Source organism: Rattus rattus, chromosome 4, assembly GCF_011064425.1.
Source record: "Rattus rattus isolate New Zealand chromosome 4, Rrattus_CSIRO_v1, whole genome shotgun sequence".
NCBI classification, from domain to species: domain Eukaryota; kingdom Metazoa; phylum Chordata; class Mammalia; order Rodentia; family Muridae; genus Rattus; species Rattus rattus.
This window is the reverse complement of record NC_046157.1, coordinates 148,214,764-148,240,836: the sequence shown is the minus strand read 5'-3', so window position 1 is coordinate 148,240,836 and position 26,073 is coordinate 148,214,764. Positions and strand designations below refer to the sequence as shown.

The 26,073-nt window shown below is 51.3% G+C and overlaps 2 protein-coding genes across 2 annotated transcripts; both read right to left on the bottom strand.

The window, feature by feature from the left end:
• Positions 1-7,770: 7,770 nt before the first annotated feature.
• On the bottom strand, positions 7,771-8,388 carry LOC116898229 (28S ribosomal protein S36, mitochondrial-like). The gene has a single exon (XM_032899584.1). The coding sequence runs from the start codon at positions 8,386-8,388 to the stop codon at positions 8,077-8,079; it is 312 nt and encodes a 103-aa protein (XP_032755475.1). The 3' UTR covers positions 7,771-8,076.
• A 4,764-nt stretch (positions 8,389-13,152) lies between these two features.
• Wnt10a (Wnt family member 10A) lies at positions 13,153-26,073 on the bottom strand. Its single transcript, XM_032901368.1, has 4 exons — positions 25,313-26,073; positions 24,052-24,314; positions 16,337-16,716; positions 13,153-14,222 (listed from the first exon to the last, which is right to left on the bottom strand). Exons 1-4 carry the CDS (start codon positions 25,423-25,425, stop codon positions 13,725-13,727), a joined length of 1,254 nt encoding a protein of 417 aa, XP_032757259.1. The 5' UTR covers positions 25,426-26,073; the 3' UTR covers positions 13,153-13,724.

Here is a 26,073-nt window from a genome sequence, read left to right as displayed (position 1 = left end):
CACTGTCGCCGCTGGGCTCGCCTCTCACTTCAGCACTCCAGTCGGAGATCTCGCGAGGTCTCGCGATAGCGAGTGTTCTCTCCCGGCTGGGGTCAACCCGGGTCAGCGCTCCCCCAACTCCCCCACTGTCTGCTGCTTGTGCTGGTTCCTGGGGTCGCAGCTTTTCCATGGACTGTGTGCATTAGCACGAACAAGGTTACTAAAGCCCACTGATTCTTTTTAAAGTACGACTAGCCCTAAAGATTCGGACCAGGAGGCGGTGACCCTCCTGGGTCACCCTTGTGCTTTAACTGGTCTCTCTCCGTGTAATCTAGTCCTCACAGTAACTCCTACAGAGATGCATGCTTTTTCCTCCCCTACTCTTTTTTTTTTTTTTAAGATTTATTTATTTATATTTAAGATTTATTTATTTATATGTAAGTACACTGTAGCTGTCTTCAGACGCACCCGAAGAGGGCATCAGATCTCATTACAGATGGTTGTGAGCCACCATGTGGTTACTGGGAATTGAACTCAGGACCTCTGAAGGAGCGGTCAGTGCTCTTAACCACTGACCTATCTCTCCAGGCCCCCCTCCCCTACTCTTGAATTGGATCTCGGCAAATTAAGGCTTCCAGGAGCGAAGGAACCTGCCAAGCAAGGCCTGTCGATTGCTGACAAAAGTTAAAACTTGGCCCCACCGCAGCTCTAAGACCTCGTTTTTTTGTAGTGCAGCAATTATCAACAGGTCTCTCTACCTCTTGGATTTTCTAGGGAATGCCCTTGCCCAGATTTGGGTCCCTACAGCCTCAGTAGCACATGAAAATCCATATGTGTGTGTGTGTGTGTGTGTGTGTGTGTGTGTGTGTGTGTGTGTGTGTACACATACATATATATGTGTGTGTGTATGTATATATATACATATATGTATATATGTATATATATGTATATATATGTATGTATGTATGTATATATATATATATATATGGAGGCTGTGCAGCTGTGAACAGCTTGCTTAACCATGCTGAGATTCCTCCTTCAGCCAATACAAGGGATAATAGTAATTTATCATAGGTACATTGGGTTAGAGAAACACTCCTGTTTATTCCATAGCACGCTCTCAGTAGATGGGAGCTAGAACTATTAATTCTTCTTTGGCCCCTTATGTGTTGTACTACGTGTGGGAGGTGCTGAAACCACAAGTGAATGAACAGAGGAAGAAATCAAATAAATCTGGCCAGACACCAGCTGGTCGCCACCTCCAACCTACTCAGCTGTTTCCTCTCAGATCTGGTGTCACTCCAAAGGGCTTGAAGAGAGACATGGCTGTTTGTCTGCTTTTCCCCAAATGTTATGTATTTGTGTCACTAAAATCACATACAGAAAAGTGTGCACCTCTTAAAGGTGCCTGCAGTGAACACAGTATATAGAGTAATACCAGTTCCCAGGGCCATGTTCCCTTCTAGTCAGCCCACCCGCTGCAAGCGTAACCACTGTCCTGCCTTCTAATAGGAATTTGTTCTGCCTGCTTTTGTAGGATTTAACTGGATCCTACAGTTTACACTCTGCTGTAACCTCCAAGATCTCCCTGTGAATCCTGCCTTCAGGAGGAAGTGGCCCCCAGGGAGTTGACTTTCATGTGGACAGGCCTGCTACCCTCCTCAGGGTCTCCTTCTGCCCCTCTGAAGTGGGCTGTGTTCTCTGTTCCCCTCCGGCTGCCCCATCCTCTCCATTGGAGGTGTGAAAGCATTTTAAACATTTTCAGTGCATCCACTGGGGATGTACTGAACGATAGGATGGCCATGCCCAGCCTCGTGGGCTCCCATCTTCTACATCTGGTATCCTGCCCCTCCCCTAGCAAGGCCCCATTCTCCTGTTGATTAGCTGTGGAGTGGGGAGTGGGGGTTCTGCTCCTGCCAGCAGTCCGGTGTTCACCACTCTCTCCCCACACCACTATACTTGGCTACTCAACCCCAGACCCTAAATATAGACATCCAAAAGATTCCTGGTGCCATGTAGCTTAAAGCACAAGGCTCAAGAATCCGAAAGTTCCACCAGGAGGAGGCAGTGTTGCCCGACAGAACAAAGTAGTTCTGCCAAGAAGTCCCATTACATAGATGCCATTAAACCCGTGTGACACTGATAAAAACAGGACTCCCAGAAATGTAAATATGTAAGTCTCGTTCTTCATAAATGTGGAGTGTTTAGGAGTCCCACTCAATACAGACAAATGAAGACTTTTTGGCATAATATATTCAGAGTAATTGTAAGCTAAATATGATAGCATATGCCTGTAATTCCAGTTCCCAGAAAACACAGGCAGGAGATTTAGAGTTTGTAGCCATCTTGGAATACACAGTGACCTTGCCTTTAAAAATAATTCTAGGAGAAGTGGGCAGGATAAGCAGGTGGCTTGTAGGTTAAGAGCACTGGCGGCTCTGGCAGAGCACCCAGGTTCAATTCCCAGCACCCACATTATGATTTGCCATTTCTGTAACTCCAGTTCCAAGGGATCTTGTTCTCCTCCAGGCCTATACTGGGACAGGCACTCAAGTGGTGCATATACACATATACACACACACACATATATACAATACACATACACAAACACATATATATATACACATACACAAATGCATAAAGATATACATACACAAACACATATACATACACAACACATATACATACACATACACAAATGCATATAGATATATATACACAAACACATAAACATACGCAAACACATATACATACACAAACACATACACAACACATATACATACACAAACATATATATATACAAACACATAAACATACACAAACACATACACACACATATACAAACACACACACACACACACACACACACACACACACACACACACACACACACACACACACACACACACACACACACACACACACACACACACACACACACACACCACACACACACACACACACACACACACACACACACACACACACACACACACATACCACACACACACACACACACACACCACACACACACACCACACACACACACACACACACACACACACACACACACACACACACACACACACACACACACAGAGAGAGAGAGAGAGAGAGAGAGAGAGAGAGAGAGAGAGAGAGAGAGAAAAAGCTATTATTAAAGAACTGGAGAGGGTTGGGGATTTAGCTCAGTGGTAGAGCGCTTGCCTATCAAGAACAAGGACCTGGGTTCGATCCCCAGCTCGAAAAAAAAAAAAAAAAAAAAAAAAAGAACTGGAGAGATCTGTAGTGGGATCTGATGCCCTCTTCTGGTGTGTCTGAAGACAGCTACAGTGTACTCATATATGTAAAATAAAAAATTCTTTAAGATATTATTAATAATTCTGGAAGATGGGTGCTTTTATTTGCGTATAGCAGAGGCAATAGGGAGACCTGAAAAGTTATCTTGTCCCAGGTCACGAGGGTAATGAGAAATAGAATGAGACTAACCAACCACCTCCTAGGCAGACCACAGAACCCAGGGTCAGCCTGGATCCAGACGGAGGAGACAGCACACAGGTGGAGGCAGGGGTCATGGGAGACCAGCTGCTGCAGGAGCCAAGGCAGGAAGGCCGTGCAGTTGTGCTTCAGAGGAACTCTGTGTGCAAGGGAGAGAATGAGAGTGATCCTGGAAGATGGTGGAGGGCCCCAGTGGCATACCCAAAGGCCTATGTATGGGTGCACAGGGGGGCTCATCATCGGATCTCCCATTCTGTGCTAGACAATCCTCTGAGTGGAAATTTCCTTAGGGGAAATTGTTCCCCTGGCCACTGGCAGGAAGGTCAACCAATGCTCCCACTCAGGACCCTGGATCTTTACAAGTGACTCAGAGAGTCATCCTGCTTTACAGTTCGCTGCAGAAACAGCAACGGGCTGTGTCCAGGCTGAGGTAGCTGTCTGAGGGGTAGCTGTAGCAGTAGCTGTAGCTGTCACTGTCACTGTAGCAGTAGCTGTCTCAGTGTCGCTGTAGCTGTCAGTAGCTGTATAGCTGTCTGTCGCACTGTAGCTGTATCAGTAGCTGTAGCTCTTTGAAGACTCAGCCTCTGCAGCCTGCTATACCACGTCCTCCCGAGACTGGACTTGGTTGATGTTTCGGATGCCTGAGTTTTTTTTCAGCTCCTACTCACTTCTCTACATTGACTTTTCTTTGTTTGTTTTAAAGACATTCTTTATGCTTGGGAGATGGGCCAATGGTTAAGAGCACTGGCTGCTTCCAGAGGACCTGAGTTCAATTCTCAGCACCTACATGGTACACCACCACTGTCTGTAACTCCAGTTCTAAGGAACCAGACACCTTCACAAATGCAGACAAAATACCAATGCATGTAAAATTTAAAAATAAATGAATTAATAAAAAAGATATTCTCATCTACCCCAGACTGGCCTACGACTTGAACTTTTGGTCCTCCTATCTCAGCCTCCCAGACATGCATCACTGTTAAACATAGTTTTCTGTGGTGCTAGGAATCAATCTCAGATCTTCAGGTCTACTGCACAAGCCCTCTACCAACTGATTTACAACTCTAGGCCACAAACTTGATTCCTGAGTTTCCCGTCAACTCTGGGAGTTACTCAATATCATTCAGGAAATTCTTCTTCCTTGTAAGTGAATCATTTCTTGTTGTCTGCAATTAAGAGCCTTAATTAGTACAGAGATCCATTGAGAGCTTCAGTGGGAGGACACGGCATGCATGTTATGGAAGAGGAAGCTAGAAGGTTCTAGTGACGATGGATTGAAGAGGGAGAAGAGAATGAGGGGTCCAGAGAGCACTGACTCAGGAACAGGATGTCCGTTGATGTGAATAAGGAAAACAAAACAGGCAGGAGTCAAGGTGACGGCAACTGTGGCACTGGGTGGTGGGAAGATGATGTTACAAGAGGAAAAGAGTCATTTGCAGGGAACTGGCTTAAAGGGAACAGGCCTTCATTGACTCAGCACATATTTAGTGTCTGTTGTATACCAGGGACAGTGAAACATCCAAAAAAAGAATAGTTGTGAGAAAAAAAGTGCTCTGTTCTTAGATAAGCAAATGCACAGCTAAATGACGAATCTGCATTAATAAAGCTTGCTTTGCAGGGCTTACTGTCCACCCACCAAAGCACTCTAGCTGGCGGGTAGCATTTCAGAAAAGATCTTAGGAAGGACAGCCAGGCCAAAGACAGAGATTAGCAGTCATTTCCATAGCTGTTCGTTTATTTCTTCATTCAACCATATTTATTGAGTATCTACTATGTACTCAATTCTAGTCCTCATATTAGAAACACAGAGCTGGGGCTGGAGAGATGGCTCAGCGGTTAAGAGCACTAACTGCTCTTCCAGAGGTCCTGTGTTCAATTCCCAGCAACCACAGGGTGGCTCACGACCATCTGTAATGGGATCTGGTGCCTTCTTCTGATGTGTCTGAGGACAGCTACAGTGTACTTACCTAAAACAAATAAATGAATCTGCAAAACAAAACAAAACAAACAAACAAACAAACTCTTGATATAGGCAGACCAAAATGATGTGCTAGGGTATCCCTGCTGTAGGCAAAGGGAACTATGGGAGAGCAGAGGTTCTGGAAGCCTAGCATGGAGGGCAATAACACCTGTAAGGGGAGTCAATGAAGTGACAGTGGCAAGGAGAGAGAAAGAAATACAAAAGGGAAAAAGAGAGAAAGTGAAAACTGGTTTGTGGGAGAATTAAAGGTGAGGCCATTGTTTTCTTCATGGGTCAATGATGACCAATAGGTTGGATGGTTGGAGAGATGATAGCTTGACCAGCACAGAGACAGCTGTTTATATGATTAAACATATTTCCTAACACTGTCAACTGAGAGTTCTGGAGGCAGTGGCACCCCAGGAACAGCAAGCTGACCTGGAATGCAAGCGTCAGTTTCCACATTTAATCTACTATCAAGAGAAAAAGCTGTTGCTTGTCAAAATGACTGGTGTCAAGACTGGGGCGGAGAAAACACCAGGCCATAAGATAAGGAAGTGCTCAATAAATTCACAGAGACAGAAACCAGCTTGGCAACTGGAGCAAATCGAGGGAATTTTAAGCATTGGAATAAATAATAGGGCAATGAGAGAAAGATTTAACATCTGTAGTATTGTTGCCAAAGATGCATAACCCACATTTAGTCATGAAAACAACAGACAAATCCACATGGAGGAATGTTCTACAACACAACGGGTCTGTAATCTTCTAAATTGTCCTGGTCGTGAAAGTAAAGTGTTGCTATTGTGTCGGATGGAAGGACACTGGAAAGACAGAATTCAATGGGATGAATAATTCAGGACTAGAGCCTTTTGTTCCAGAAAATAGCACTGGCCCAAAATGACAGAAGTCTAACAGGGGCTGGGAGTCCAGCAGCACTGGTGAAGCAAGGCTAATTTCCTGATTGGGAGCATCATGTCAGGCTAGAAGGAGAGTGTCTATTTGAAGAACACATATCCTAATGCACTAGGGATGACAAGGTTACACCTGGGCAACTTACTCCTGTGGTTCGACAAAGGCATACATTCTCTGTTCCACTGTTCTAGCATTTCTGCATCCTTCAAATAGTTTCCAAAGGCAAACGTGGGACTAGCAGTGTATCTCAGTGGTAGATCCTCGCCTAGTATTTGTGAAGTTCTGGATTCAATCGCCAGTATCCGGAGTGCAGGCAGGCAGAGGAGAGTAAAGAATCCCTGAGACAGGGAAGAGTGAGAGGGAAACCAGGCGGAAGGATGTCCAAAAACACCTAAAGGGTCACAAGATAGGGCAGCAGATGCACATTGGTGCAAAGACCGAGTGGACCGAAGAACAAGGAGAAAGTGTGAGACTTTTCACCGATTTTCTGTGTTGCTCCTTGTGGCAGCATCTTTATACAGAAGTCTTAGAGGAGAATAATAATTCTATCATTACAGACAACACTGGGTACATCCCGGACTCAAGGACTGTGTCTCTTAGGGTTTTATTCCTGTGAAGAGAAACCACGACTACGGCAATTTTTATAAAGGAAGCCATGTAATTGGGGCTGGCTTACACTTCAGAAGTTTAGTCCATGGCAGCAGGCAGGAAGGCATGGTGCTGGAGAGGTAGCTGAGAGTTCTATATCCAGATCTATAGGATGGAAGGAGGGAGGGAGAGACAGATAGACAGACAGACAGACAGACAGATACACAGAGACAGACAGAGTCAGAGTCAGAGAAACAGACAGAGACAGACAGAGAGAAAGAGAGGCGGGGGTGAGGATAAATGTATAAATATAACGGAGTCCATTGAGTATTGCATGTATGTATGTATTTTTTTTTAGGACTGACCAGAGGTAATAACCGCTCTCTGGTTAGGAGCAAGAACTACTCTTCCAAACCACCTGGGTTTAGGTCCAGCCCTGGTGTTGCTGCCTTTCACAGCTGCCTGGCATCCAGTTTCAGGGAATTGAAGCCCTCTTCTGGCCTCCGTGGGGCACTGCAGGCACTGTTGTTGTTGTTGTTGTTGTTGTTGTTGTTGTTGTTGTTGTTGTTATACATCTCCGTTAAAAAAAAAAAAAAAGCCAAGGTTCTCTAAGTAGCCTTGACTGGCCAGAACTAGATATTTAGACCAGGCTAACCTCAAACTCATAGATATCTAACTGCCTCCTCCCCTAGAGTGTTTTAAACCTTTTCAAAAAGATAGTGTGATACTCGCTTTTGGACCAAAATATTCAGTGTATGGAATCATTACGATGACCAAGTAAAATAGGCTCATTTTAAACAAATGAAAAATACTGATAAACAGTGAACAAATTTTTTTTTAGATACCATGTGCTTTTAATAGCTCATCACTGGTAACACTTCATAATCAAGAGTAAGTTAACAGGCTAGCATTTAAAAATGTAGACTTTCGTAAGTGTATAGGCCAGCTTGTGGGGAAGTGACCAAGATACATAAGGTAGGAGATTCAAGTGACCGCTTGGAGTTTCTATACTTCATTCTGCTTACAGAACACTTATTAAGGTTGTTTAATATATGACTTTTCATTTGACATTGTGGAAGTCCTTTATTGTAAAGCTAATCCTTCTGCCTGGTGACAAGCAGCAGCCACAACGAAGATCACTCTGGACCCCCACGCTGGATAAATTCCATTTCCTCCTGAGACATAGGTTTCCTCCTGTATTTCTGAGGTAATGATTTTATTAATTCTGCAGTGTCTGGTGGCCCCTGATGCATCAGTAAATTTGGGGACAAATTTCCTTTAGAATGCTGGGAAATTACAGAGGAGTGGGAGGGTAGCACAGCAGATCTCAAAGCGTCTGAGGCACTGAGCTTAGGTTTGTCTCTTCTGTTAAGAAACTTTATTAACGGAGCATGTGGCTTCACTACCTGCACGACCCTGGTGGCGGAAACCATCTTGTTGCCCATCATGACCCCCGAGTAGACAGTGAACAAATTTTAAACCACCTATAATCCCTCAACCCAAATAATTCAGCTCTTGGATGCCTGTCCAATTTCTTTACATTAAAGGGAGACCCTGTCTCGTGATATTTTTTGTTAATGTACCCTTTCCCAGGTAGAGCAAACACTACATCACTAAATCAACCGCTAACTATACTTCAACCACTTCATTTAAAGGACGGAGCAAGGAATTCCATTGAACAAATATGTCGTTATTTATGTAACCATGTTCCTAATTTAGGACTTTTACATTAAACTCGGGAAGGCTGGGGGTGGGCAGTCATCGTGGGGCGTGAAATGACAGGTCACACATCCTGAAGTCAGAGCTTGCGACCTTAGCTAGACCACTAGGCTGGGTTTTAGGCACACATGCATGCAGAACAGAGGGTCAGCAAGATCGTGTCGGGCAGAAAACAAAGAGCCTGCATGGTAGGATTTTTGGAGCGACGCGAGTCAGAGTGTGTAGGGTTTCCCACAGGCAAAGAAATGATTGGTACCCGAGGCCCATGCATCAGGAGTGGAAACCCTGGACCCTCTGCCGCAGAGGAACACAACACAGGCCTGAAAGCTAATGCTTCTCCAGTCCGCACCAACAGAGGGCGCCATGTCCTCAGTAGTTTGTGGTGGGCGGTTCCCAGCTGCCAACCAGATGTGAGTAGCTGGACTGCGGGAGGCACGAAGCTTTACTGGAGCCCCTGCAGACTGGCCCGCAGGATAGAGAGAACGAACGGCAGGGGACAGGGTGGTGGCAGAACGCTCCAATGGATTCTATGCAGACTCCCTGATTGTTTTCCTTTGCTGGACAGAAAGGGGGAAAGAACCCTTAAGCCCAAAGAGGGCGCCGTTTAGGGATTTCCACAAAACATCAGTTACTTGCTGGAGGCTGCCCTGTGGTTGGCTCAGCAAAACCAAGCTGGGTCCATCGGTCAGGGCGTGGGGCCAGGAGAGACCCACGCGGCAGCCTGCGGTGGAAGAGAGAATAGGCTGCAGGGGCCTTGAACTTTTTGAGTACACACAGCCTTGGATCCCAGACGTTGCAACACACACACACACACACACACACACACACACACACACACACACACACACACAGCTGCAGCCCGAGTTCCAGATGAGGACCCTGGGGTCAAGGACACCCTCAGGATCTCAACCTCGTGATGTGCCTGCTGTCCCCATCCCCCAGCCTTCCCGAGGTCTCCAAGATATTCTGTGCAGGCAGAGGCCAGGCGGGTGGCACAGAGGCGGGCAAGGGGCTTAATTTCAGGGCAATGGCTAGAAGTCTGGGCTTCAGCGCTACTGGGAGTGGAGTGGGACAGGCCTCTTAGCTCCACAGGCCCGACCAGGAATAGTCAAAAGGGGTTTGGTCGATTATTGGAAGTTCTTTCCTTGGAAACGGAGGCCTCGGGGCTTTGAACCCCAAGACGGGTTCAGCAGCAGGAGGAGGACACCTCAGAAGAGCAGTAGGAGAGAGGACAGATTCCAAACTCCCCACCCCAACCTTAGAAACCCTGGTTCATCTTGTCCGAAACTCCTCCCTTGTTCTGACCATCCTCTGCTCCCCTTTCTGCCGCCCCCGTCACCCCCCTTCTCGTGTCCCCAGGGCGCTCCCACCCTGGGGAAGAATGTGCCCTTCTAGCTCACCCTTGCCATGGTAACGGCACACCCCCACCCCCGCGCACCACAGCAGCGGGGCCTGGCCCTGCAGGCGGCGTGTAAGGGGGGGGGGCATCTCCCAAGCCTGCGGACACACCTCGGCTGCCCTGGTTGCCACAGCAACCGGGGGCGTTGCGAAGTGCGCAGTCTCGAAACAGCAAAGGGTTCTCTTTGGTACCCCTTACTCTTCGAATTCATTCTGGACAGGATCCAGAGAGGGATTCTGGGGTGTCCCGGGTTCTTTCCTCAAGCAACTCATGCCTTTTCAGAAAGAAAAGGCAGCCCAAGGGCCCCAGAGATCCTACCACCTGAACAGGGATCTCCGGGTCGCCAGCCTGTCCCCCTCCCCCAGCAGAACCCAAGGCGGGCGCTGGCAGCAGGAAGCTGGGAAGGACCGGGAGGTAGGCAGGCCCCACAGTGGAGCTGTGATTACAGGGACCTGTCCCTCCCGCCCCCGGCTCCCACTCTCATTAAGTCATTTTTTCCCCTGTTGGAAAGTCCCCGTGCCTTGAGCACAAGGGATGGGGCGACCGCAGGCAGCTGCCGGCAACCACAGGAGAGGAGGGGGGAGGGAGGAGGGGGGCTGCGACTGGAGCCTGGCCACTCTCCAGGGTGGAAGGCCCCCTGCCGGAGGCGAGCTGGGGGAGCATTAATTCAGAGAAAGATTGAAGGAGCTCCTGGATGATGGCCTTGACCTTGTTTCTCGCCCAGGTACTTCCTCTACAGATGGCAAGTCTATTGTTGAGTGCCCTCCTCCTTGAGGACCCCTGGCGACTGAAAAGCCAGATGCCTGGATCCTCATCCTACTCCAGCGGGCCGTTTCTCCCTGACCTCTAAAGCCAGCACTGTGTCCATCAGTACACCAGCCCCATTTGCTGTTAGTTAGATCCCTACCTCCCTCCTTTCTCGACATTAGTCCTCAGTTCTGCCTTTGAAAAAAAGACAACCAGGTCGAAAGTGCACGGGAAGGAGGGAGGTCTTTTCTTCCTTGGAAGAATCCCTGGTCACTTTCTGTTCCCATTCCAAATTTCGAGTTCTCCAGCCCACCTTCGCCCTGGGCTTGCATTCATTTCAGAATCCCATTTCCACTTGTTTTCAACCAGTACGTGCTTCCCGCTGTAGGCTCCAGCCAGCGTGCGCAAGCACAATACCCACCCTCCCACCTGCATCGCCTCCACACCTCCCTTTAAGGAGTCCCATAGGCCACTCTGCTATCACGGGTCCAGCCTTGTGGTCCAGACCAGGGAGGCTGTGTGACGGTGACTTGGGGAAACAATAATTTTGTCCCTTTCCCAACTTTACAGGTCACACTAGCATACATCAGACCATTGATTCTGACCACTGGGGTCCCTTGAAGCTCAGTGTCCAGTTCCCTGCCCTCACTCTGCCCTCTCTCTCTCTCTCTCTCTCTCTCTCTCTCTCTCTCTCTCTCTCTCTCTCTCTCTCCCTCTCTCTCATGTTCTACAGTGTCTCTCTCCCCTTACTCCCAAACTCCATCCCCTTGATAACTCACTTCCCCCAAGCTCCAAAAGGCAGAGGTCAAAGTTAATGCTACAGTGAATGCTGCTAGGGGTGGGACTATCCCTCTACCCTCCAATTCCCCCAGCGCACCTCTCTTCCTCCCTAGGATGGGAGGGAAGAAGGGGGGAACCCAGCCCCTAGAGTTCTCTCCAGGATGAACAAGAGGAAAGGAATGAGGCAGGTGTGTCTGTCTGTTCCTGCCTACCCCTCCTCCCTCTGAGACTCTCACCCACCTGCCTTTGGAACTGTTTGGGGGTGGGGGTGGGGAGAGAACCCCAAGTCTCTACTGAGGCAACAGAACTAAACACCGGAGAGGGCCCGGTGCCTTAGGCATGCCTAGGGGCTGCTGAAATGGAGCAGTCAAACAGCAGGGAGCTGAGAGCAAGTCAGAGAGCCAACCGGACGTGTTTGGTTTCAGAATCAACCCCTCAGGGGATAGCAGCAAGGAAACAGTGGGTGGGGGTGGGGGTCTCTGTGCAAACTGGCCTTTGGGATAAGACTTTGTTGTGCTTGGCTTATCAAGATGGATGCCATTAGGTGATAAATAGAGACGTCCAGCAAGGGCCATAACTGAGCAATAGGCTGGATGAGGTAGATAAACCTGTGTGAACCAGATCCTGGGGGTCTGTTCTAGAAAGTCATCAGGGTTGAACCACAATGGATACAAGCAAGCAGGACCCAATTCTAGCTTAGCAGAGTCTTAGTGGGGACGTTTTCACTAACTGGAGTTTCCTCTGTGGCTCTGGGGGAATGAGGGGCTCGGAATGGCTTCCTATGCACCCCAAGCTTCCCTGCCTAGACTCCAGAGCCCAGCTCCAGACGGCGGCGAGTCTGCCACCACCCTATTCCCAGCCGCACCTCCTGGCCCCACCTGCTCCCTGGGGCGCTGGCTGGGTTGAGCTGGGTCTTGCCCGGGATTACTTCTCTCAGAGTGCCTCCTGTCTCTGCCATCGGTTGCTGCTGGGCACAGCCACTCGTCCTGGCTTGTGGCAAAGGGCTCCGGTACAAAGTGGGCGGTTAGAATCCTGGCACTGAGGACTCTGGGTCCCTGGGTCCTTCTAGACATCCCTACTGCAGCCATCCAAACTCAGGCCTCAGCTAGGTATTAGTCGTGGTCCCCATAACATCCTTTCCGGCTGTCATCTTTTCTCCATTTCAGCCAGACCCCCATACATGTGGGAACCAGAGCACGACCGCTGTCTACTTAAGAGTCTCGGCAAATTCCTCTTCAATAAAACCCGGTACTGATGGCTACCCCGTCCTCTGGCCTCTCCTATCAGTCCTTGATTTCTACTCTCCAAAGGCAGAGGCTGCTCTGCTGATCTTTCAACTGGTGGAGGTCTCTCTCCCCTCAGAGCTTTGGGTTTCTATAGCTGGTCTGAAAAGCCCTTCCCCACCTTCCCATGGCTCTCTCTCCCCTTGCAGGTCACAGCCTGTCTATCACAATTCAGAAGTCTCCCTGGCTGACAGTTTCAGCACAAAGGTCTCTATTTCCCAAAAATCAGTGTATACCCCCCAGCCCTGATTAGTTTTCCCCATAACCCATAACACTGCCTGGAATAACCTTGTTTGTGTTTACTGGTTTATTGTCCATGTCCCTTAATCAGCCTGTAAACTCCCAGAGGCTTCTTTTTCCCCAGAGAGTGTCACAAAGAGAGTGTAAAATAAATATCCGTTAAGTGAAAAAGACAGGAGCAGAAGTCTGTGGAGGGGGAGATCTAGAGCCCTTAGAAAGACACTTCAGCCTAATGACGCCCATTTCTGCGTTTTCTTCCCAGTGCCCACCAGCTTCAGTGCATTGCCTAACGCTGCTGGAGAAGGGGAGAAGAGTTGACAGGCGGTAGGCCTGCCAGGCTGGGCTGCTTTGGTGACATGTCCTAGGGTGTGGGGCAGTCTCCACTACCAACCCCACCTGCCTGAGCTAGGAACAGAAAGAGGGGAACCCACAGAAGTGAGTAGGTGGACGTCAGTCAGATCTGGACTGTCCGGTGATTGCAGACCCTCAGGGCTGTTAAGAGCCAACCATCTCTCTCAGGAGCCAAGGCTGCTGCTGCCTGGCCCAGGTCGCTAGTGGCAGAAGCCAGGCACCAGGAGGAGAACCTTTCTTGAGACCCAGAGGAGCTTGGGCCCGCTCACTTGCAGACGCTGACCCACTCGGTGATGCGGCATTCTTCGCAGACCACGAAGCAGCACCAGTGGAAACGGCAGTGGCAGCGCTCGCTGCGCGTCTGGCGCAGAATGTTGTGACCGCGGCCACAGCACATGCTGCCGCAGCTGTCTGGACCCGTGCTGCTCTTATTGCACAGGCGCCCCACAGTGCCTGCCGAGTCCAGACGAGGCTCGCGCTCACAGAAGTCGGGCGATTTCTCAAAGTAGACCAGGTCGGAGTGACTGGCCCTACGGCGCAGCCCTGGAGTGCCCGGTGCTGGCGAGGGTGCTCCCGCGAGGCCGGGCTCCAACTGGCCACCGTTGCGGTTGTGCGGCCGGATGAGCGTGGCGCGGTGGAAGCGGCTGCGCAGCAGCGCCCCCACTGTGCGGAACTCGGGCGTCACCTGCCAGCAGGTCTTGAGCTGGCAGCTGCCTGAGGTGCCGTGGCACTTGCACTTTCGCCGCATGTTCTCCATCACCGCCTGCAGAGGGAGGCACCGAGAGGGATGAGGACGGCGTCCAGTGTTCCAGCCCTCCTCCAGCCACAGAGGCTGGAAACCGGCTCCCATTGCACAGAAGCAAACACCGAGGTCCGAAACTGAGGCTCGGAACGTCTTCCCGCTCTTCTGCAGCCCTTCCATTCACCACTTCCTATCCGGCTCGGCCCCGGGGAATTCCCTCCTTCGAGCTCCTTCCTTCCCTGCCAGCCTTTCTAGCAACTAACTGCATGGGGGTCCTTGGGCCTGGGGGTTCTTGCTTCCTGAGCCCTGAGGATCCCAAATCTTCAGGGAAATTCCCTCTCCCTTCCCCGGAGCAAGGAATTGACTGCTCCCCTACATCCCAACCCCAAAGCCTTTGGCCCCCCTCCAGGCAGTGAGCAAGAAAGACCCCCCCTTCCACCGCTCCCACCACCATCCCCTGCTGTGCCCTACAGGTCTTTGCAGGGAGTTGAGAAGGAGAAAGGACAGGAACTAAGGAGTCAAACCCCTCCCATTAAACCAACTTGAGTTTACCCTGTTTATACCGAGTGACAGCAGGTGCCAAGGATTCCCTGAGTGCAGATTCCCCACCCCCACCCCGCGCGCCCCACTCGACAACCCAGACAGTCAAATTGTCAGCTCTATGGAAGCAGAAGAGTTCCCAGGTCTCTAAAGGAAGCCTGCGTGCACTCACCTAATATTCAACTTGTTCTATAATAATCTCCTCCATAGAATCCCTTAGTGTTACCCTCACCAGGTACCCCACATTGGAATTTGTTCACATTCTCCAACCATGGCCCCCAAATACTCTTAAGAAAAGCGAAGCTCTGGGGCCTTCAAAACTGGTTCAGAAGGCCCTAAGTGAGGGTTCCCACTGTGCTGGGTCTTAGGGGACTGCACAGCCTGCATGTGTGGCCTGCGGTGTCAGCACCACGTGGGAACCCCCTCCCCCATTCTATCCCACCCCACACCCCCACACCAAAGCTTCCCTGGGCCAACAGCCCCAGAACATCTGCTTCCCACAGGCTGCAGCCATTAATTAACCAGTTTAACAAGGACAAGGAGGAGGCACTTTTGGTCTGGGCTGGGGTGGTATCAGGAGCTTGGGAAAGGAGCCCCTTGCACAGGGCATGACTGGGTGGGAGCTGGATAGGACCAGAGGGTGAGCCTGCACCTCAATTCACCTCCCTCTAAGTGAAGATGGGAACTGCTGAATCAGCTTCGGAGAACAAAGATGAACCGGAGTGGGCTAAGAAGCCTAGGGGGAAAGAGCAGAGCGAGAGGAAGCCCAGAACTGGCTCAGCAGACAAGGGAGGATCAGACGAGGAATGAGTACGGGAACTGCCAGCCAGGAAAGTGCTGAGATACAACTCCATTGGCTGGGGATGGAGTCTGCCTCTCTGCCACCTTTCCCACCTCCAGCGAGGTTCTTAGTCATTCCCTGCCTTGGTTTCCACATCAGAGCACTTGTTATTAGGAGGGTTGACATCATAGGTATGCATAAGTAGACTGAGAGCTCAGGAAAAATGCCTGAACAGTAAGGTTTGATAACTTAACCAGCTATCCCTTTCCTGCCTTTGTGTTTGTGTGTCTGCATATGTGTGTATTATTAGCGGTGTTCCTTTTACACTTTAAGGTAGTTATGAGCCGTCCAGAAAAAGGAAAGAGAAGGTCCTCAGTCTGTGAGAATCCCCTCCTGGGAGACTGAATCGAAAGCCGAAGATGGTGACCTCAAGCTCCTAGAGACACTCAGAGCTGGGACACATGGTGGATGATCTTGTTCAACATTCTGCCTCCACAGAGAAGGAGACTGTATTAGCCCTGGTTCTGACTACCAGCCTACTCCTTTCTGGGTTGGTCATCAGAGAAAATAGAGAAGCAAGTTGTTCTGGAGTGGGGTATGCCCTCTAAGGAAAAGGCTGTTTCAATCCCATCTTCCAGGTGCTCAGAGTACAGCAGTTGCTCCCCACGGGCGTTCTTGCAAAGAGATGACTGTGAGGTGACTGGGTTGGGGAAGTAGAGTGATTCCAAGAAGGGGAGCTACCTGAGGATGCTGAGCCCGCCCGCTTTGCAGCTCGGGGACGCGCAGGGGTGGGGGGACTGACCACGACTCTCACCTGCCTGCCCACACGGTTGTTGTGGAGTCTCATGCGTGCGTGGATGTCTCTGTGAGGCTCTCGGGAGTCCAGAAAGTCCTTGGAGAAGCGTTCTCCGAAGCCCACATCCGGACTGCAGCCACCCCACTCCCAGGAGTCCTGCAGGCCTGGGCTGGCAGGGGGTATGGCAGGGTGCTCCGGGACCCCGTGGCTCAAGCCCTTTCCGCGCTGTAGGGCGTCCAGCTGCAAGCGGTGCAGCTTCCGACGAAAGGCCTCTTCGTCCCCACGCCTGGAGGCGTCGCAACCGCAAGCCTTCAGTTTACCCAGGGCGCACGCGTTGGACACTGCGTGCACCACCCCGGCAGCTGCTATGGCGTAGGCGAAAGCACTCTCTCGAAAACCTGTGTGTGGCACGGGGTTGGGAGAGATGGCTCAGCGGTTAATAGCTAAGAGTACTAGCTGCTCTTCTCAAGTCCTGTGTTCAATTCCTGACACCCACATGGCAGTTCACACCTGTGCAGCTTGTAACTATCTGAACTCTAGTTCCCCCGGGATCTGACACCCCCACACAGACATACATGCGAGCGAAATACCAATTGTGCATAAAATAAAGAGAATAAACCATTAAGGAAAAAGAAAAGCTGTGGCAAGACACCAGAAAAACGTGGTCCTTACAGTAGGGCTGGGGTATAGTTGTCCGGCAGGTGGCTTACTAGCAAGTTATGAGATTGAGTCACTGGGGCAGGAAGGGGGTGGACAGAGGAGGGGAGAACCACACCCCTTCCCTTTTTCTTTAACACCTCCTTAGCAAGTTTGGAATTTGTATGTCTAGATCTCCCCTCCAGAGCAGAACGTGCCTGGCAAATGCATTCTTTTTCAGATCAGGCACTTAATCTATTACCTTTCCAGGGTGATACCTGCCATCTTAACATAGCCTGGAGAAAGAGAGCGAAGTTTAACCCAAAGAATAAATTACAAGTGGTGGAATTCCAGGCCTTAGGAGATGCCAATGGGCAGGGGGATAAGACCACATCATCTGCCCTTACTGTACCCTACTCCAGAAAATGGGCTGCTGTATACTCACTTTAAGCACAGCCTGGAACCCTCCCTCCCTGATGGTTTTTATCCTGGTTGACAGGACATGGCTGAAAGCAGAAGCAAATGCTTTCTCCTGCCCCAGCCACCCTGCCTATGTCCTGTTTTGGACAGCTGGAAACACCTGAAGGGTGGTGCAGGTGAACCCAGTGTCTTAAGTGGCATCTGGCATGTAGCAGGGCTGCAAACTGAGTGGGAAGGCAGAGTCTGCTTTTCATTGGAGGCTTAGAGGGTAAAAGAACTCTCTCTGATTGAGACACTCAAAGGCCCTGGGATGTGCTAGCTTGGCCCAGTGCCTGTTTATACTGTTTTCCTTTTGGGTACACCTGCCCGAGCCTTCTCCTAAGAGGACCCTGGACCCGTACCAGGATAGACCTACTCAAAGAGATGGTCCAGCTCTCAGACCTGTAGGTTAACTCTTACTAATTCTCCACCCAGAAAGAACTAGCTCGAAGCAGGTTTTAGAACAAGTCTCTGGACCCTGGAGAGGACAGGCAATGAGAGAAGCTCCACTCCCACCCCCGCAACCCTCCCTTCCTTCCCACATCCTTCCACCCACAAAGGGAAGAATCTACTTGTGCCATGGACCCCTGTGGCAGGAGGGTGATGTCCTTGGAAAATATCAGAGATTCAGAAAAATTGGCAGCATCCTCCCATCAAAGACTAGGAGGACATGTTCTCAGGAGCCTTACAGGATCTAGAGAGCTATCTATCTGGTCCTGGACAGAACCAAACCCCTAGCCCTTCCTGCTCCAAGCTTCACCCAGCTACATCACAAAGCAAAATCTCTTCTTCTTGCCCAGACAAATTATAATAATGGGCTCTCTAGCAGGTAAGATCTGATTTCTGCAATCATATTGCCAGCGTTTCAGATCTTGACTCTTCTACTGGCCAGCTATTAATAACCATATGACCTTGGCCAAGAGAATTAATCTCTTTGTACCTCAGTTTCCTTCTTTGTGAACAAGTGTTATCATTATCTAGACAATTGTTGTTTCGAGAATTGAATGTTATTAAATACAAAGCGCTTGGAGCGCTGTCTTGTTGATAATAAGCTCTACATAAACACTGCGATTATTGAACTGTTCTTGCGGTCTGATCTCATTCAACCTGCCACATTTTCTTTTTACATCATTGCTTTTTGTTTCACCCCAATCAAAGACGAAGGCTAGCAGCTCATGACCCATGTCTAAAACAAATCATTTGGATTAGCAGAAGCCTATGAAGCAGATTCTCCCTCTTCATCTTCTCTTTCTGACTCTTGACATCCTGGTAATGGGAGCCTGGCTAGGACCAGACAGGAGGGGATAAAGATTGATCTGAAGCCTTCAAAGAGGATGCTGGAACTTGGCACAGGCTTCAGGGGAGCAGAAACTGCTGAGAGCTGGTGGAGCCTAAGGCTAAAGGGTAGACCCAAAACTCCAGGACATGCACCCTGCATTTATCCCCTGCCTTTTATCTTTAGAGCTCTAAGCTTGTCTCCTATTGCTGCCAGCCATCAGTCTGTCTGCTTTAGGACACGTGGCAATACTCAGACCTCCAGAGACAGCCTAGACCTCAGGCTAAGCGCAGAACACACACACACACACACACACACACACACACACACACACACACACGCTACCAACTGGGAAACCCCTGAGGTCACAGAAGTTATGGAACTGAGACCCCACTTAGCTCTCCCAGCTCCCTGGGCCAGCAGCTTTCTGCTGAGGGACATTGGCTCCAACAGAATCCTCCTGCTGAGAAAGAAACCCAGATATCCCATTTTCTAGTTCCCATGACTCTGTATATCCTTGGCATCAAGTTTAGAGCAATATTAGGGGCAATTACACCTTCAAGGTTTTATCATGGTTAAGACAAGTGTAGAAGAATCTGGGGAAATGTAATTCGCAATCTTGGAGAACTCTATACCCCATACAACCTTTCCCTATACCACTCCAAGTTTCTGACAGCTGTCACAACCACGTGTACAGGTGACCAAGGCATGCTTGGTCACTCTTTAAGCATCCATGCTCAGAGAAGTCCTGCCCATCGGGTCTGCCCCAGCTCCCATTCAGGGCCCCAGTTTCGGTCTTGGCCCCAACTGTCTGGGGCAGATGCAGGCACAGTGCCATCTGGCCAGCTGGAGGGGGAAAAGGGTGGGGCCATGGCCAGCTGGGCTGCCCAGAGCAGGGGGGGGGGGCTTGTTAAGATGCACAATTAGCCGCCCTGCCTTTGATCTGGGACAGAGACTGCCAGCATCTAAGTGGAGTCAGCTGCTACTATAGGCCACAGCCAGCCAACAGCCAGGAAGGGGGCGGGGGAGTAAGCTTGGAAGACAGGGGAGTATGAAGGGAAGATGATTTAGGGGCCAGTGGGAACGAGGACTGGCCAGAGCAGTTTAAGCTCATCCCATTCAAGTCAAAGAAGGAGGGGCCAAGAATAGAGGTCTGGTTGCCATTCACTCCTTACAAATAACCTATGCATGCTCCTAAGCTTGGGAGAGAGAGAGAGAGAGAGAGAGAGAGAGAGAGAGAGAGAGAGAGAGAAAGAGAGCAAGAGAGAGTGACAGCAAGAGAGCAAGAGTGAGAGAGAGAGTGAGTGAGAGAGCATGAGAGAGAGCAAGAGAGAGTGAGAGAGCAAGAGAGAGCGAGAGAGAGTGAGAGAGTGTGAGAGAGAGCAAGAGAGAGTGAGAGAACGAGAGAGCGAGAGAACGAGAGAACAAGAGAGCGAGAGAGTGAGAGAGCATGAGAGCAAGAGTGAGTGAGCAAGAGAGCAAGAGAGAGTGAGAGCAAGAGAGCGACAGAGAGAGAGAGAGAGAGAGAGAGGAGAGAGAGAGAGTTGTGTGTATGTGGGAACACTTAGGCAAGATACAGAGTTTGTTCACACAAACATAGGTATGTGGGCTTCACTTCTTGGAGTACTTGGAACACACTTGGAGCACACATACAATGGTGACATTCATATTAGCCTTGTAGTTTGGAAGGCAGTGTAGGTGAACTGCATGAAGTCCTGGCCCTCCAGCTCATTTATAGCCTGTATGACTAATGACAAATTACCCAACCTCTTTCTGCTTCACTTATAAAGATGGCAATAGGACCTACAAAGTGGGGACAACTTGAGGACCCCAAAACATGGATACCATGTCTTAGTGCAATTCCCAGCACCAACTACATGCTTAATACAGTTTGTTAATTTATTGGAACATCATCAGAATACAAAGGCTTTAGATGACCCTGAGATTTGATTATCTGTGCCTTCATTTCCCAATCCGAATGTCACTGCATTCCCTAAACCCTGGATGCCTGCTTTTTTTTTTAAATTATTTATTTACTTTATTTATAAGAGTACATTGTCACTGTCTTCAGACACACCAGAAGAGGGCATCTCATTACAGATGGTTGTGAGCCACCATGTGGTTGCTGGGAATTGAACTCATGACCTCTGGAAGAGCAGACAGTGCTCTTAACCACTGAGCCATCTTTCCAGCCCTGGATGCCTGCTCTTAAAACTCCTGTCTCAAACCAAACTAAAGCCAAGTCTCTAAAACATTAGGAAAGAAAGAGCAGTGGGACAGTGTTGTGGCTACTTAAACTGCTAGTTTCTCCTGGGCAGGGAACCTGGTTTGCTGCAGGATGACAGGCCCCTTCTTTCATCCATTCCAAATGTGGCTGGGCCTTAGGGACAGCAGCTCTTAATAGTGGTAGCTCCCTTGGACAAGCTCTGTGGTCTAACACACTTTCCCCATCCCTGTCTTGTCTCTCGGGCCTCTCATTCCTGCCACACAAAGACTTAAGTGCCCCCCCCCTTCTTCCTCAAATCTCCTCACCAGCCTCCTGAGGGACAAGTGGAGGGAGTTCTCTGTTCACCCCCTGTCTGGTTTGGGTTCATAGGACCAGATGCTGGAGGTATCAGTGCCCCAGACACCAGGTCATCTTTGCATTTGGGGGATGGGCAAAGAAGCCAGCATCAATTTAGGGCCCTCTCAAAACTTTCTTCCCCTGACTCTGTCAAGCCTCTTAGAGACTTGTGCCTGTGCCTATCCCCCACAGTTCCCTCTGGTCCACAGCACCTCTCTTTGGCCTGGTTATATTCCCCGGTTTGTCCCCCTCAGTACCCTTACCCTCCTTCCCTCCTCAGACACATCTATATGTCCAGTTCAACCTATCTTGGGGAGGTTAGTGTGGCAGTAACATCAGTGCCATAGAAAAGCCTAAGGAACCCCCCCCACACCCTCAGCAGTCCCTGAAATTAATAATGGCAGGGTGGATTTTTAAAGAAGCTCCTCGGATCAGAGGGGTCAGCCCTTGATAGCATAATACTGGTGTGTGTGTGTGTGTGTGTGTGTGTGTGTGTGTGTGCGTGTGTGTGTGTGTGTGTGTGTGTAAGCAGGTCAATAGGCTCCACAGTGATCTGAATGAGAAAGAGAAAGGAATCAGATAACCAGGGGGCTGGCCTCCACCAAGACATGGCTGCTGGGATTCAAATTTTAGTTGGTCCTGAAGAAGAGGGGAAAAAAAACAAAAAAACAAAAAACAAACAAACAAACAAACAAAACTATAAGCCAGAAGGATAGCCCTAGCTAGAGATGAAGGCAGGCTCAGTGACCGTAGTAAGGCAAACGGGGTTGGGAGAATGGCAATTGCCTTGCCTTTCCCACTAAGGAAGGAGAGATAGAAATGAGGTGTTGCAACGGATGGAGGGGGGGCACAAGCCACTGAGGTAGGGCGGGGTTCCAAGCCTAGGGAAGGAACCCAGCCCCACTGGCTGACTGAGTCCAGGAGCCTCAGTCCCGCCCCCCTCTCAGTACTGGGTGCCACCCCGCCCTGGCTAGCCCTGGCAAGTCTCCCCCTCCACCCCTAACCTCTCTCCCCACCGTCCCCCTAGCTCACCTCCCGCTTATTAAACTGCAAGTGAACCCAGAGCATCTGGCCCCATGCCAAACTCGCGCAGCTCTATCGCTCCAAACTTGCCCCTAACCTTCAAAGACCCTAGGTCCTTCACTAGGTAGCAGCGGCCTGATGGGGAATCCCATCAGGACGCCTGGATTCACGCTAGAGAGGTCAGCAGGATTGGTGGTGGGGGGGGGAGGGGGGATAAGGCCAAGGAGAGGACTGAAGAGTTAGCCCCGGCTCATCTCTCTCGGTGTAGCAAGGGAAAGACCCTCAAAGCCGGAGCCCCTCCGTGTGCAGAAGCGGAAGCAGAAGCCCAGGAAGAAATGCAGCTGTGGGGAGCATAGGTGACCTAGCAACCCTAGTGTGGCAGAGGGTGGTTTGGAGGCGGCGAACACCGGCCTAGCCCAGCCGGAGCCTGGAAGATGCTGAGGCCTGTCTGCTACTGGGTGTCAGACAGCGCGGGTGGTAAGGGGTGGGTGGTGGGGGTGGGTGATGTCCTGCAGAGGGAGTGGAGCGGGCCTGTGGACAGGGGATCGCTTGCGGTATTTCCCAGCTGGCAAGAGGGGATATCACTGTGCGGGGCGGGAGGGACGCTAGCGCGGGGCGAGAAGGAAGGGGAGTGCTCTCAGAGAGCGGCACGGAGCAGTCTGCCGCGGCCCGCGGGGATTAGTTCGCGGCTGCATGCCGCCACACGCGTCGGGCTGGGCTCGGCCGGGTAGAAACAGCGCCCGAGGCGCGCGGGGGAGGCAGGAGGGAGCGCGCAGGGGCGGGGCAGCGGCCTGGGGTTGAGCAGGGGGGAGGCTGAAGTGGCCCCTGACTTGGGGGGCCCAAGGGGTTCAAGCAAGGGTCTTACTGAAAGGGGACGAAAACCTGACTAGGTTCTTTCTAAAGTTTGGGTACCTTAAAGCCTGGCTCCCCGCAGAAGCCCTAGAAGCTAAGGCTATGCCCCTCCTCCACTACCAACTAGAATCTGTCTGACCCTAAGGAGCCAAGGCTACCAGGTCCCCACGCTGTCAATAGCTGAGAGAAGAAACTGATACCTGTCTTGCCCCCAGAGACCTGATTCAAGGCCTCGGCTAGGAGGTGAGTGGGAGTTGAGACAAACAACAAAACTACCTGCCACCCACAGCTTAGCCATTCTGGGGACTGTCTAGGAGGACCTTGGTCATCAGGTTGGGGAGAGAAGACAAGGCTCCTCAGAGCACTAGGGGGAAGCAGGGCTTGATGAAGCTGTTAGACTTGCCGGGCAGGAGCCACTGCTCACAAGCAGGCACACACCCAGTACTCTGATTCAGAAGGGGCTTAGGGGGCGGTGAGAAGGACCCTGCCGCAGCAGGCAGAGCCTCTACAGGAGTCCGGGCCAGCCGTTCACCTGCCCAGGCTTCCCCCGTCCGTGTGACAGAAAGGTCTCACCCCCGCCCCTTCTCTACACTCCTCCCCTCACAGGCTGTCCAACCTTAAGGCCATTTTCTAAGTAAAAGATAAATTGGGGAAGATGATAGGGTTATTTTCTGGGTCTGAAGCATGAGGTACGTAGCATAGGGGAATAAGCCAACAGTATTGTTCTCAGGCGTGGTACCTGTCACCCTCAATTAGAGGCAGATTCTGGCCCATGTTTCTGACCCCACTCCCCAGAAAGCACATGGCTGGTAGATACAGGGGTCTTAGAGATAGCATCCTGAGAGTTCATTAGGAACAGCTAGCAAGTTCTAGGGTACAGGTCCTCTGCTGGAAGGACAAGAGTTTGGAATGAGGGGCAGCTACCTCTGCTGAAGATGGGGCTCTCGTAGGGGACTTTGTTCCGAGTCTCCAGGCTGGAACAGTTCCAGCGCTGGTCCCGGAACTGATGCTGGCACTCATGGATGGCGATCTGGATGCCCTGGATAGCAGAGGCGGCCACGTCAGGGTGACGCACACACACCTCCATCTGCCGCCGGCTCAGGCCGGGCAATGTCAGGCACACTGTGTTGGCGTTGAGCACAGGCTCTGGGGGTAGGCGGAGGCCCAGGATGTCGTTGGGTGCTGACCTGCAGGCATATGGGGTGGGGTGGATAAGCATTTTGTGGGAGACTGTGAGGGCCTGTTTAATAACACACATTCTGTCCTACAGGCCATAATCACTCTCCCCCAACCCCTGGTTCTTACAGTCAGGCCCAGGAATACATGCCTCTCCTCATCCATTCCAACACAACCCACCCAGCTGCACACCCACGGAGGTAAATGTATGTACTCGGTGTTTTAGAAGTTCCTCTCCAGGCACAGATGCCTCAAAGGGAGCCCCAGAAGCCTGCTCCAAAGCTATGTTTCAGCAACTGGTATTTCTTCAGACACACTCCTGCACACATAATGGTGGGAACAGAGACCCAGAGCACTTACCACTTCCATACTTCCTCAGACAGTTATAAATACACACACACACACACACACACACACACACACACACACACACACACACACACACACAGGAACATTCACACACATGCTTGCCCTAACATACATTGGCCCATAGGCTCACAGGCATACATGGATATATGGAAACTGCCGCTTACCCAGCCCAGCTTACACACACACACACACACACACACACACACACACAGGTCCTTTTAGTGGCAGTCTCTCACTTGACCCCACCTGAGATGGGGAAACCCCCTTCAACCCCTCTGTTCTTTCTCTCATGGGGGTGGGGGTGACCTGCAAGGTGAAATGAGGAAGTTTGAACTTAGAATAGGGGTTCATTGCCCGAGGGTGGGAAGAACTCCTAACCCGCACTCATTCCCCGAATACCCACCTCCCAACCTAGCTGCCATCACTCACCTGGGCACTTCCCTATCTCCCTGGATTGCCCATATCCTGTCACCAATCCAACCTCTTCCTTGGAGGCAGCTCACTATCTTTGATTGGACACCAGCACTTTTCTGTGGCTCTCTCCCCGTTCATTTCAGGGTCCCTTCCCCAGCAAGAGCACCGGAGCGGGCCTGGGGGGTCCTAGCTCTCCAAGAGGGCGGAGCATGAGGTGAGGGCTCACCTGGGCACAGCAGCAGCCAGCAGCAGTAGGAAGAACAGGAGCGCCCAGAGCTCAGGCCGCGGCTGGGGCCCTGGTGGGAGCCGCAGCCAGGGGCGAGGGTGGGCGCTGCCCATGGCGCGCGGGCCGTGACAGGCCAGGAGTGGGGGGCTCACAGCCCAGTGGGACTGGCGAACCAGGGTCGCCGGCGCATGATCGGCAGGGGTGGGGTGGCTGCGACACACAGCTCCTACTCAGGTCACAGCTCCCGCAGCAGACGGCGCCCGCCTCCCCGCTCCATGGGGCAGCGCCCCCGGGCACCGCCCTCGGGGGGGTGGATGGGGAGCGGGCGAACCGGGCACCTCCTGGCACAGGGGTCCAGGGAATTTCCCAAGGGCCCCTTGCGACAACTCCTGATGCCTCTAGAGGGTAAAGGGGGGCCTCTAGAGGGTAAGGAGGTACAGCGGGCTGGGGACTGGAGGCCGAGGTTCTGGGGAGCAGCCCCCCCCCCAGCGCCGCGCTGCGAGCCTGCGCTTCCGAGGGTGTGCGAGGCGGGCGCGGTGGGGGCGGTACTGTCTGGCCCAGCCCCACCGCTTGGAGAGTGAGTGACTGTCCTGGCTCTGGGAGCTCTGCTCCCCCCAACCCCCATGTAGTGTCTAAGGGTTCTACCCCAAGTGACGTCATGACAGGGGGTGGCACGCTCCGTCCCCGAGGCCACTGAGTCCGTATAGGACTAGCGCCCTGTGTGTTGGGGGGAGGGGAAACGCGTGCAGAGGGTGAAGGAA